At 42.5% G+C, this 13,959-nt stretch overlaps 1 protein-coding gene across 3 annotated transcripts in view; it reads right to left on the reverse strand.

Annotated features, from left to right (window-relative positions):
- Positions 1-13,959, reverse strand: part of ACOT9 (acyl-CoA thioesterase 9) — a 79,089-nt gene that overhangs the window by 21,246 nt on the left and 43,884 nt on the right. The window contains exons 1-5 of one of the 3 annotated variants that reach the window (XM_020896140.2): positions 8,504-8,701; positions 4,178-4,269; positions 2,971-2,997; positions 2,118-2,163; positions 146-316 (exon numbers count right to left, since the gene is read on the reverse strand). In XM_020896140.2, coding sequence (XP_020751799.1) covers positions 146-316; positions 2,118-2,163; positions 2,971-2,997; positions 4,178-4,269; positions 8,504-8,523 — 356 coding nt within the window. In that variant the 5' untranslated portion in view covers positions 8,524-8,701. Of the gene's footprint in view, positions 1-145; positions 317-2,117; positions 2,164-2,970; positions 2,998-4,177; positions 4,270-8,503; positions 8,702-13,959 lie in introns of those variants that run through there. The other 2 variants (XM_070462386.1, XM_020896141.2) reach the window with 2 other exon arrangements.

Consider the following 13,959-nt stretch of genomic DNA (forward strand, 5'->3'; position numbering starts at 1 on the left):
TTATGGTGATGGTTGTACAATTCTCTGAATAAATTAAAAAACAGAGAATCACACATTTTAAATAAGTGAACAGATCTCAAAGTTATAACAAAGAAAGGAAATAAAATAAAAACAAATGGCACAAGCAAAAATAGTGCTGTGTTACCTTACGGTGTTTTGAACAGTCAAATATTTCTCTCGTAATTCAGGCTGACTGCCCAAAGGCAAGAGAACTTCAATGTAACTGTCTTTCATGGTCCTAGGAGGCAGTCCTTTTTGTGACTTAGCCAGGAAACCATGAAGTAGTTTTCTTTCCTCCATTGCTTTCACATGGTCTCTGAGAAGAAAGGATACAAGCTTCATGAAACACAGGAACCTGCTCTCCCACAACTTCAGTGCTATACAGGCCAGTCAGCACCATGAAAGGAGGAAAGAGCAGGTCTGGACCTACTTCATCTCCTTTTCCTTCCCTCCCTTCCCACCTGCCACTTGGTGAAATTAAAAATTTCTTTTATAATTTCTCAGCCTAGTAGATAAGAAAAATACACTTATAAGTGATACAGATATATCCAAATGAACGATATATTCACTCTCATCAAAAAGTGTATTCAAAGAATAGAATCTTGGAAATCAAACTAAAAATACAGAAATGGACATAATAAAAAGATATATATAAATATATATGTAAATGCACTAAAGAACAACATGGCCACTGAACTCCATATTCCCATTTCTCACCTGGACAAGTCTCGTTTTTTCTGTGCCCCAGCTCTCTCTCTCTCTCTCTCTGCCTTCAATTTCAGGAAAGAGAGACAGAGGAGGAAAAATGGAGTATATCCAAAAGAAGTTTGGAAGGCAGACCAAAAGGTAAAGAGGAAGATAATATGAAAAGAAGACAGAAAGGGAAGAAAAAGAAGAGACAATTAAGGTGGAAGAGAAGAGACACACAAGGGGATAGGGAACTAAAATGTTCACAGTATCATTCATTAAGCTGTCTTTCTAAGCTTACTTATGAAGTATAACTGCCAGAAAGGTGGAGCCTACAAATGGAACCAGGTAAGTCCAGAATATGGAACATTCAACAAGACAAATGGCTTGGCCTCTTTAAAGTTAAACTCATAGGGATAAAAAAGGAGGCAGGGGTGATTATTATTCTACATTAGGGGAGACAAGAGCGTCATAAGCATGCAATCGTTTACTGGATCTTGATTTTTATTAAAAGTTATAAAAAAATATGTGGGGAACAATGGAGTAATGCTGAATATGGATGAATAATATACTATTAGGGAATTACTGTCAATTTCACCACATGAGAGAACATCTTACTTATTGGAGATTTACAACTGCTTATTTTGTTACACAGGAAAGCATATTTATTTATTAGCGATGTACTGGAACATGAAGTGTCATGAACCTATATATCCAGTATATGTAAATTGGCAAATTTGGAAAAATGTTCCTAAGTACCCAATTCAGATGGTGGGAACAAAAGGTATTCATTTTTTCCACTTTTCAGTAAATTGAAATTTTTCATACAATGAGATAAAAAGAAGTCATTAGGTAATTTTTATACCAACAATAGATTATTATTACTATGCTTTCTCTTTATCTCATTTTAGCCTCAAAATTCTGTGCACCAAGAGGGATACTACCCTATTTTACAACAAGGAAATACTGAGAGATAAAGATTGTATGGGAGATCTGGTTAATTGTGAACTCATAAGAAGCAATAAAGGAGTCATGCTTCATTAAACAGATGAACCAGGAAACTTGGGGTCAAGTTCCAAACCCCAGTACTCAATCGTTCAATGTCTGAGTTTCAGTCTCATATGCAAAAAAGGAACAGAAACATATGTCATAAGCATGTTCTAAGTTTCACTGACAATCAGTGAGGTAATATACCTGAATGCACTTTGAAAAATGTAGAGTACATGTAAATTACATGATTTTATGACAACAAAGCATCAACTGATGAGTACTGTTGGAATGTTGATCTTCTCCCCCAAGTGAAAAAACCTCTCAGTCCATTTCTTAACAATGGGTTTCCCCCATTCCTGCAATGGGAGCATCAGCTGAGCCTAAATAAGCCTGGCATACCACTCCATAGATAGAAGAAAGAATGAACACAGAGTGCATACCTCCAGTTTGTGGATGCTCCTACTATCTCCCGCAACTTATCTCGAACTGAAATAAAAATAAAGAGGTCATTCCATGAAACTAAGAATGTGAGAACTGGATTATAGCAATGAGCTCCAGAACTCCAAAAAGTGAGTCATGCATTCAAAATCTTCAAAGAGCCATGAATTTCCATTTAATGCCATAAACAAACAGCTCAGGGAAGGGATCAGGCCTCTGAGTCCCCAAAACTTGAAACAATTACTGTTTCCTTAGTGCTGCTGCTGCTGCTAAGTCACTTCAGTCGTGTCCGACTCTGTGCAACCCTATGGACAGCAGCCCACCAGGCTCCTCTGTCCACGGGATTCTCTAGGCAAGAACACTGGAGTGGGTTGCCATTTCCTTCTCCTTCCTTAGTGCAGAAAAGAATATCCTGTGTCAATCACTGGGACTTATTGGGCTGGCCAAAAAGATCGGGTTTTCCATAAGATGGTACGGAAAAACCTAAACTTTTTTTCCTTATAAATAAGCAGAAAAGGGTAACTCTGATTATTCATCAGATGAGGCCATGTATCAGCATCAGTAGGAGTCCCTTTATGATGAAGACATTATGAACAGAATCCCAGCCTATCTTCTTATAGGCAGTGGGACTAATATCAAACTTTGAGTCTCACTCTAATTGATTTCTCATACATTTATTTACATTACCCTAAATGTTAGAAAATTTGAGGCAAGGAAAATGAAGCAAAAAAGGAAAGGCAAAGAAAGCAATTTAAGTTTAGTTAATGCCCATTGCCCCAAACTGCAAGAATAAATTAGTGCAAAAAAAATTTAAGCACTTAAAAAAAGAGTTGATACCAATTACCACACACACACCGTGATTCACATGTATAGGTGAACATGCTATATGGATAAAGGGGAAATAGATTAAACAGTAGTTAGTCAACATTAAAAAATAAATCTATAGGATTTTAAATAATGTTTTGAGTTAATGCATTGTTATCTAGCATTTTAAAATATACATTCTGGTTATAGAAAATTACATACAGCAATCCTTGTTCCTTCAAAAACTAAGTGATCAAAACCAAATATGCTTAGATGAACATGCATTTTACTTTTCATGAAAAAGTGGTTGATTTTTCTATCAAACAACTGTCATAGCAAATTCCTTGGTGATCCAGTGGTTAGAACTTTGTACTTTCATTGCTGGGGCCTGAGTTCAATCTCTGGTCAGGGGACTAAGATCCCGCAAGCCCCACAGTGTGGCCAAAAAAACCCAACTGTTATATACCACAAATTAGGTCCAAACTCTAATTACAATAAAACCACAGAGTACTGTGCCACAAATATCCATTAGTAAATTAGTCTTATTTCTGACTTTTTTTTCCTCTCAAGTCCTTTAAATAAAAGAATGGACAGAAAGTATCCCAAATAGTACACAGATTACTGATGCTCAGTGATAAAAACGATTATTATTAGTTTATAATGAGTTTAAAAAGAGAGGCAGGTGCTGAGGGCCAAGAAAACAAAGCAAATTTTATTAATATATATATATGTGTGTATATATACACACAAAATTTTAAATATACATAAAATATACATATATATATATATTTGGATCCTTTAAAGAAGCCATAATTTTCATTATAATGAATATTCCTACACTGACATAGACATCCATAGTTTCCATATCGTATTAGTAACTGAAAATAACTTCGATTAACCATAGATTAATAGGATATCTCTAACAAAACTACAGACTAGGAGTCTTTAGTTGGTACAACTGAAGGGCCTGTCTCTTGCTCATGAATTACATCTTTTTTCCATGCCTTCCCCTTCAGTAGAGGACGTAAAAATAATTTAACTAAAAGCTCAGTCCCTAAGGCTTGCAGGAGCCAAAGGTCAAGTTCTGAATGTGATTTCTATCCAAAGCTATCTTGGTCATTTTATAAATGATAAGCTTATGAAAAAGCAACCTTTACTATGCCTCATTTGCCCTAACTGTCTATCTACATGCCTCTCAAATAAAACAGGGTGTTTTTTTTCCCCTATATGGGCCTAAAAGGTAAGTACACATGCTTGCCTTCACTGATGTGGAAGACATTCTCCAGGTTCTGAGGTTCTTGAGTCAGTCCTCTGCTGGGAGCAAGCAGCCCCTTGCTCAGGGTACAAAGCCTATAAAACAAGAAGAATCACACTTAGAAAAGGTTCCATGGCTTCTTTACTCGCAGTCCCAAAGATCTGTGCCTCCTCTGGAGCACTTTGCCATTGCACACTCTTAGTAAATACTGTCTTTACAGTGTCTGCACTTGTTTCTCAAGTGTATGTATATTTGCTTATGAGGTACACCATAAACCATTTCTCCAATGAGAGTAAATTAGGTTAACAATCTACAAAATAAATAAATAAAAGATATCAACCAGGTTTCATGGTTCTAACTTATTAGCTTCAGAAGCCCAGAATCTATTTGGTAAACAGCTGAGTAAACTAAGAATATTTATTTTGTTATTGTCATACCATACTTCCTCAATAAATAAACTAAACCCAATTAAAAGTCAATCAACTTTGAAAACAGAATTAACCCTTTCCAGGGTTACTCAAAGAGAGTATTTATTGTACTTAGGCAGAAATTTCCTAAAATCCAAGGTATTCACCCAAATATGGTTAACCTGTTCCCCCAAAACAAGCTGTTTAACTTGATTTTGGCTAATACATAAGTTTTGACTCCTAACCACATACTCTGCTATCAGGGATAACACACATATAGTATCAGGGACTGACAGACTGATCTGTTGAGAGCCCAGTGGACTAAGGCAAGGCATTGAAAATGTCAAAACCCCAGATATTCATTCCAGCTCAAGTGACTAGTAAATTCTTACTACCTAATGCCAGGTTCAGTAATAACTAACTTATTTTCTTTAGAGTCCAAATTTACTATAGATTTCTCTTCTGAATTACAGCATTCACAAAGGGTCTCTAACTAAAAATATCTGGTAAAATCTCCATGTAGTTTTCAGCCATGTGCTACTAGAACAAATCCTGGTCCTTTCACCAAGTCAACTACTCTAACTGCAAAGAATGCAGAAAGGAGCACATGCTCAGTGGCTAAATTAACTCCTTAGCCAGCCAGACATCACACTGTCTCTGATATGCTCCCCGCTCATCCACTAAGACTAGAATGCTTCCTAAAGGGTTCAGCTTTTGGTTTTGTGTTTATTCTCCAATCACACAGCTAACAAGACTCTATCTTACACAGTTTTGGTTTATCTTTTCCCAATAAATTTTCCATTTCTGTATTTTTATATGTGGACTAATATCATAATCTTCTTACTCTTGACCTTCTAATTTGCATTTTCTTAGAACATGAGCTGAACTTTTTCACTATTTCACTTTCTGTATACTCTGTAGGTTCAAACCCCTCACTGAAGGAAATACAGCATGTGGTCCTTCGTTCTGCCATCTCAGAAACTACTATTCTGCAACTGAATATATTGGGTTTTAAAAAGCACACTGGAAAAAGCTAAAAATCTTCCATTGCCACTATTAGCTGAAAGAGCAAAAAATCATGCCCTCAATACATTAACTGGGAACAATAATAGATGCAGTAGATGATCACAATATAAGAAATGAGATCTGACTCTGGGTGGGTAAATACTTCAAATACTAATCACAAACTAATAGGAGCTATACAACTCATCTCATATATTTGGGTGAATACACATTTATACAAGCATTCTTTCTTGTTCCTTAAAAAGCAGCATTTTCTGCAGACTGAGGAAAACCATCTCATTCTGCCTGAGTGAAGAGTGGTGTAGTACACAGAGGTTAAGAGCCTAACCATGCTGCTTGTTAGCTGAGTGACCTTGAGCAAGTTACCTAACCTCTCTGAGCTTCAGTCTCCTCATATGTAAAACAGAGAAGTTAACACACATTAACCTGGGAGGGGCATGTCTAGTACACTGACAAGTCCTCAAAAAACATGAGCTATTCCAGAAAGGCACGCTTCTTCAAAGTCTCCCCTAAAAGTCAAAAATGACCAGAAGTTTGGGAATAAGCCAGACACTATAATGGACCATCTCTGAATAGAGTATCAAATGGAGATAGTAAAGAAAGGAGTTGATAAATACAGAGAAAAACTTGGGTCAAATTATTTGGAAAACTGTGGTTCTGCAGCCCTGCTCTTTGCACACTGCCATAAAAAATGTGGAAATACATCCCTGTAGCACAATGAAGGCCTAATGTCAATGCTCTTTTAAAAAATCATTGATTACACTAATCATGTATCCATATAACAAATTTCTATTCTGTGAATATTCAGTGTATTGTAACTTTTCACTACAATTTCATGTTGTCCCTACTGATAATCTGATGAAACCTGTGGCCCCTCATGCCTAGTAGCTGGGGTGGGGGGATATATTTTATTGATACACACAATGGTATATATTATTTCAGATGGTTCACAGACCACTCCCTTTTGACACCCCATGGGTCCCTAGACTTAAAAATATTGTGATTCAGATCAACCTCCTGGAAAAACTAAGGCCCAAAGGAATTAGATGACTTTTCCCCTGCCAGTCAACTAGCACACTGAATAGAGCCAAGTTCTTCTGATCCCTCCTCACCCCCAACACAACCCACACATGTAGGGAAGCTGCTCTTTTCATAACCCCGGGCTACTTCTCTTTATCTACCAGACACTGAGAAGGTGTGGGGGGGGAATAGTGGAATGCTTCAACCACTGCCTAACATCTCAGTACCTCAGTTACTGGTTTATTCCCCAATGAGCCCTCTGGAGTCTTAACTACAGCAAAACCTCTAGGCCTTTAGCAGAAACTGTCAAGAGGCCTCTAGGAGAGTCAGGCCCTAGGACTCCGTTACTGAACCTTCCCAATGAAAGGAAACTAAGGAACCCAACTTCTCCATGGCTACCGAAGGGAGTCACCAAAGTCGCATGCAGGTGTGAACAGAAGTCTTAACTGTTCTGGGTTCCAGGCTTAGGATGGGTATCTGGGAAGTTTTCAGTACAAAACCAGGCAATGACACTCACAGGCGCTCCACTTAGGAAAAATGCCTCAGTTTAGAGACTAAACAAATATAGGTGACGCTTCCACCAGTAAGGGGAAAAAAAGAAACTACAAAAACCGCCCACCAGTCAAATAACCTAAACATGCCAGACAGTCTGTACTCATTTATGTACTCTCACTAGACAGTAACAGAGTACCTGCTTGAGGTTCTACAAGAATCACAAGAAAGGAATGGCAGCTATACAAGGAGCTCACGGCAAAAAAGAGGACTTCTGAATGGAGGAGAGGAGAGATCAAGGCAGGCTTTCTGGGAGAAGGCACATGGACAAAACCCTGGAGATTGTACAAGGCCTGTCACATCATATCAATACAAGCTAAAGGCAACTGTGGTTCTTCTCCTAATGACTTTCAACCTGTCTTCAAGCAGTAAAACAAAGTTAATGAGGAAATAGGAGACAGAGACGCAGAGAACCTTTTTCAACTGACACAGGGTCCACAGGGACAATGAGAGAGACTCAGGGCCCCCAAGAGAACGGCTGGGGATCTCCGTCACTCGGAACCACTGTGGGCCACACCAGGGAGGGTTGGTGGACCTGCAGCAGGATGAATTCAGAAGCTGCAACAAGGATCGGCCCCCTGGGACGCAACCAAGCAGAAAGATCTTGGAATAGCTGGAGTGCTCCGGTGTGGCGGGTTGGGGCAGAGAAAGACATACCCTGGAGTCTGAAGTCTTAAACCGTCACTGGACAAGCTGGGATGATGACTTACACTAAAAGGCATCCTCCTTGTCCAAGTGGCCCAAATCAAAGCCACTCCCCCACCTGGCCTTATGGGTCTTGCTGCTCTGTAAAAGTTAAGTTCAATCAGCACCAGGAGACCTAGTCACACAGTTCTGAGGTCCTGAGAGGCCGGAAGGTACCCTGCAATCTCTACCCACATTACAACACACTCAAGTCAGAGTCCAAGTCTGTCAAGCACTTAACCTTAAACACGCTCTGCAAAGAAGCGCAGAGGGCGGTAAAAGTCATGTGCACTTCTAAACTCTAGCCTTCTGACAAGAGGCTAACTCCACACTACACCCCAGATGAGCTAAAAGAAAGGAATGTCAGGGAACGCCCAACTTCCTCCCTTCAAGTGTCGCTTCACTTTTATCCTCAAATTCCGGCCAGGAGATGCGCATGTGGGGGGTGCGGTGCCCCGCCCGAGGCCGGCGGGGTCACGGTACGTTAGTGCCCTTCCCTACCCAACCCTATAGTCTGCCCATAAGCCCCCGGCATTAGTTCCGCCTGCTGCGGCCCGCTCCTTCCGCCCGGGCCCGCTAGCACCGCCGAGGGAGGGAGTGGGCGCCCCTGGGTCCGCGCCCCGCCAGGCGCCCGGCTACCTACCGCAGCGCCGCTCGCCTCATCGCGCTTGGCCGCCGCTGCACGCGTGACCACAGAGCCGGGCCCCACGCACCGGTCGCTGGAGAGAAGTTGAAGTAATAGAAACCGCGAAGACGAGGACAGCGCTCGGGCGCCGGACCGGCCCTCACCCGGACCACACCCTCGTACAACGGCCGCGGAAGGGGGCTGGGGGCGGGGCTACGCAGTCCGGGAGCGGAGTCTCGCGGTCCAAGGGCGGAGTCTCGCGGTCCAAGGGCGGGGCCTCGTTGCCCGGGGGCGGGGCCACGCTGCGCCTGCAGCCCCACTCATTGGCGAGAAGCTGGAATCCCCCCCAGGTTCCCGCTCAATCAGCAGCGCCGGGAGTGTTGCTGACTACGACACTGGCCTATCACATCTACTGTGGATAAAATGCACCCGGCGGCACCGGAGTGTGACGCAGAGGCTAGGTTCAGCCGCGGCCTTGGAGCTTGTCTCCGTTATCCCACTCAGGGCCCCACCCTCTGGAGATGCTGATTTAGTCAAAGGTAGAGTTGGACACGACTTGGCGACTGAACAACATCATCATCCTGGTGCAGTATGTCTAAAGGCGACCCAGGTGATGCTAACGTTAGCAAAGGTTGAGAACTCTGCCCTCCGGGGGAAAAATTGTTCCTTTTCTAATCTCGGTCTGCCCCCTAGTGTTTGGCAGTGGGAGATCTTGGCCCGCCGAGAGAGATTCAAGGCCAGAAAGTTAAGACGATGTTACCCTAAGCTGTGCTTCTCCAGTTCATTCAACAAATTCTTATACAGCTGTTTGCAGTGTGCGGGACGCTGTAGATTCTGAAGATGCAGCAAAAGAGACAATACTCCCTGCCCTTAGGAGGCTTACCTTATAATCATAAAGCAAGTTAGCAAATTGCATCGTTTCAAACGTGATAAAGCGGTCAAAGGACGAAAGAAAAGAAGGAAATGAGAGGGATCTTTCCAAAATATATGCATGTCTTGCATTGTCCTTGAAGATGGTAATTTCCTATAAGGCAGGGTCGATATTGTATGCTTTTTCTGATACCCCATGCTTACTAAAAATCTGTTAGTTTTAATTAAGCTGGCTTTAAAAAAATCAATTTATGAATTACAGATGGACGGTGGTGGGGCTTCCCAGGTGGTACTAGTGGTAAAGAACCCGCCTGCCAATGCAGGAGACATAAGAGATGCGGGTTCGATCCCTGGGGTTGGGAAGATCCCCTGGAGGAGGGCATGGCAACCCACTCCAGTATTCTTGCCTAGAGAATCCCATGGACAGAGGAGCCTGGCGGGCTACAGTCCATGGGGTCACAGAGAGTCAGACACAACTGAAGCAACTTAGCATATAGCACAAGAGTGATAGATAAAATCCTGAGCCATATCCTTGATTTTTTTTTACAGATAGTAAAACCCCCACCTGAATGTTGATTACAAGCACTTAGACCCCAGATCAGTTGGAACCAGAAGGCTGATGATGGTTAACTCCCAAAATACCACCGTTACCTCACTGTCAACCAATCAGAAGAATGTCCACACACTGATCAGGCACCTACAATGTCACCTACAATATGGCCTTTAAAGACCACTTTGGGCCACCTTGCAGTAAACACTATACTTTCCTTCACCACAACCTGATATCAGTAGATTGGCTTTACCAGGAGTCAGGTGAGCAGACTCAGGTTTGGTTTGGTAACAATACTTCTTTGTACTCTACCATACCTAACAGGGTATGATAAATATTTTATTGAATTACACTTTCTTGTTGGTTTTCACTTGAACTTTTGGTTGAGGCAATAGTAGGTTCAAGGAGAAAAATTAAGTGCAAGAGAAATTTTTAGGTTACATAGATAGTATAATGATAGGTAGGCATAGCTTATAATTTTGTGCAATCAAGTCACTTTCCAGCCAGACACATTCTCATCAGCCTGTAATCAGTGTATTGTTGTTTAGTCATTCAGTTGTGTCAGACTCTTTGTAACCCCGTGGACTGCAGCCCGCCAGACTTCTCTGTCCTTGAGATTTCCCAGGCAAGAATACTGGAGTGGGTTGCCATTTCCTTCTCTAGGGGATCTTCCTGACCCAGGGATCAAACCCAAGTCTCCTGCATTAGCAAATGGATTTTTTAACCACTGAGCCATCGGTGATTCAGTGTATAAATAGTGTCATTTGGGGCTGGAACAGCTAGACCCAGTGACTTGATGCCATGAAGATGCTTTTTCTCCATCACTAATCTTTGCTTTACTCTGTGCACAGGCTTTGTTCTTTTTCCCCTATATAATGGCATCCTCCACATTGTCAAAGCAGCTCCTGAATTTTACATTTTATAATCACAGCCACATCCACGTGCTTGGAGACTGACCCCAAAAATCTGTAGCCCAAGTACAAAAAGTCCTGAAAGAGGTGGACCCAGGTGGGAGCAGGGCAAGTTCACATGACTGGCCCATCTGACTCACCAGGAACCTGCTCACCCAGGCCCATGGATACGTCACAATCTTCTCATATGGCCATCTTCATAAGTAGCCATTCAAATGGGGATATGAAACTCTCCTTAGAAAAGGAGTACAGAGCAATCAACCCCATAGATGTCTCACTGCAAACATTATTTAAAGAACAAAAAAATCATCTCATCATCGCTTAGCCCATTTACCTTAGTTTTAACCTCAGAGAACCCCTGTTAAAACCCAGCCAGTCCAGCATTCATCCACATCTCTACAATTCTCTCAATTGGCAGCCTGTGTAAAATTCTTAAAACAGCTCAGCAACCCTGATATCTGTCTGTGTGGGGAGGGGGGTGTACATTTAGTATATGCCATACCAGATTTGGGGTAGCAGGGATAAAAGGCAAAGTGGTCACAAAACCAGGCCAGGAAACGGGAAACAGTTGTATAGTGGTGAGAATCACTGAAGTAACAGATGTTCTAACCCACATTTTTGTTTCCTGTTATTCCCCACCTGGGCTTCCCAAGTAGCGCAGTAGTAAAGAACCTGTCTGCCAAGCAGGAGATTCGGGTTCGATCCCTGTGTTGGGAAGATCCCTTGGAGGAGGAAATGACAACCCACTGCAGTATTCTTGCCTGGGAAATCCCATGGACAGAGGAGTCTGGCAGGCTACAGTCCGTGGGGTAGCAAAGAGTCACACACAACGGAGCAACTGAACAGCAGCAGCAGCTCCAACAGAAGTAAAACCCAGGCTAGGAAATTTCAAAACAGTGGTAGTTTTTATCACTTTTCTTACCTTTCCTGAGCTCCACTTTTACTACTGTTCATCAAATCCAAATGTTGAAAGGTTTATATCTTCAGCAATGCTCTTTTCCCTCTAACAGTATCCTCTTGGTTGAAAATGGCAAACATGTAAAACATGGCATACTATTAGTGACATGGGATCAGAGGGTCTCTTTAGGCTAGGACATCTTCATTTCAGAGTGTCATCTTCAATAAAGATGTCTTTCAATAAAATAGAACTTAAAAGGTAAAATTACAGTGGGCATCTCTCCTACCCATACCTAATCTTCTATCATTTTTCACCTTGTCATGCCCATCCTCCCACCCATTTCACCCACTTTCTCCAACAAAGTCAGTTCTTTTCCATTCATTTCTCCCTCTGCATCCTATTTATCTCCATTCTCTTGCATGCCAACTTTGCATCATTTTTTCACATCACTTCAACTGCTACCATTCCAGCTGGGAAATAGAGACTCCCTTCAGACCCCAAGGCAGTCCATTCAACTAGGCCAGTGGAGGCACCAACCCTGCCATTCCTCAGCCCAAGGAAAATCAACAAGTACCTCCGATACAATTACAGCTGCACCAGAGGCATAATATAAAGGGAACAAAGCTGTAAACATACTGCACTATCTCTGCAAAAGTTCATGCTTCAGAGTGCCGGCAAGCTTTCAAAACTGCCTTTACAATGAGGATTTGTATATTTTAGAGATACTAAAAATCATGCTGTTTGAATTTACATAACCTTTTTTTCCAGTATCTTGTGCTATTTGGAGATGGGGCCACACAAACACAGGATGGTGCCATTAGTATTAGCTGACTTTATCTTCAGAAACAGTGATGTTATTCTAGCAGTTTATCTTTATGTGTGATCTTTATGGGATTGTTAGCCTGCTTTGGTCTGTTTATATAAGTAACTCATTAGCACATTGCACAGGTCACCACATGTGGCTTGCATTTGGCCTCATCTGTGGAGATGCAAAAACCATGCCTGGAGAGAGGAAAGATCCCTATTTTACTCCTAAAAAGGCTCTTCAATGGGGCCATTTCTTCCTTGACTCCAGTTCCTACTATAACCCACAATTACTCACTCCCTGTGTATTGTTCAGGCTCCTCCATCTCCCTCACCCTGTCCCTAGCAGTTCCCATAGAAATTCCCTAAGGAGATACATATATATTTCTGAGGAGGTATAGGTATAGATCAAGACATAGATATAGATACATAGATACTGTCAAATATAGCACATGTAGGGACTTCCCTGGTGGTCCTGTGGCTAAGACTGCATGCTCGCAATACAGGGGGACCAGGTTCCAACCCCAGTCAGGGAACTAGATCCTGCAAGCCACAATTAAGAGTTCACATGCCACAATAAAGATTGAAGATCCTGCATGCTGCAACTAAGACCTGGTGAAGCCAAATAAATAAATGTTAAAGAAAAAATAGCACAGCTAAAACCACAAAATCGATAAAAGAGTATTTAGTAAGACTTTGCAGTGCATATAAAAACAGTTCTCAAACTGGGAGCTTCCAAATTCAAAGACTGATATGAAGCTCATGGGAAAGTGAAAAAGAGAAAGTTATTAACATTTACAATCACTGGTTATTACACTGGGGTTATAGATGGTAGTGACTGCTTATAAGTGATTATTTCATACCACTTTTAGGAAGATGACTTTAGTTTTGTTACAATGGACAGAGGCATTTATAAGAAATAACCTAGGAGAATCTCCAGAGAAGAGCCGGCCCATCCCCGCTGGAGGTAGGAGGCAGGGGGGAGGGGAAAAGGGCAAACAGCCCCTGAGAAGCCACCCCCTCCCACACTGCAAACAGGCCTCCGGGTTCTAGCTAAAGACTTCCTGAGACCCGACTGGCGGTGCGTGCTGGGGCCGCGGAGGGAAAAAGCGCGCCGTACCCGGGGAGAGTGCGCCCAAGCCTCTGGCTGCCTGAACCGCTCAGGCCGGGGAAGGCACAAAACGCAGGAGCTAACCGAATCTGCGCTTTTGTGGAGTACCCGAAAACTGGAACCGCACTCAACGCAGGGCCCGCTCCATATAGAGCAGCCGGGAGCCTGAGCAGTGTAGACGGCGAAAGCACTGACACCCGTGAGCGGGGCAAACCCAGTGTGGCCGGAACACGGTGAGTGCTATCCACACAGAGCGGTATCTGTCTGCAGCGCCCGCCCTCCCCAAGGCAGGACTGAACTGAACTACAGAACCTAAATAAGAGATCACCT

This window comes from Odocoileus virginianus, unplaced genomic scaffold (assembly GCF_023699985.2).
Source record: "Odocoileus virginianus isolate 20LAN1187 ecotype Illinois unplaced genomic scaffold, Ovbor_1.2 Unplaced_Scaffold_4, whole genome shotgun sequence".
NCBI lineage: Eukaryota > Metazoa > Chordata > Mammalia > Artiodactyla > Cervidae > Odocoileus > Odocoileus virginianus.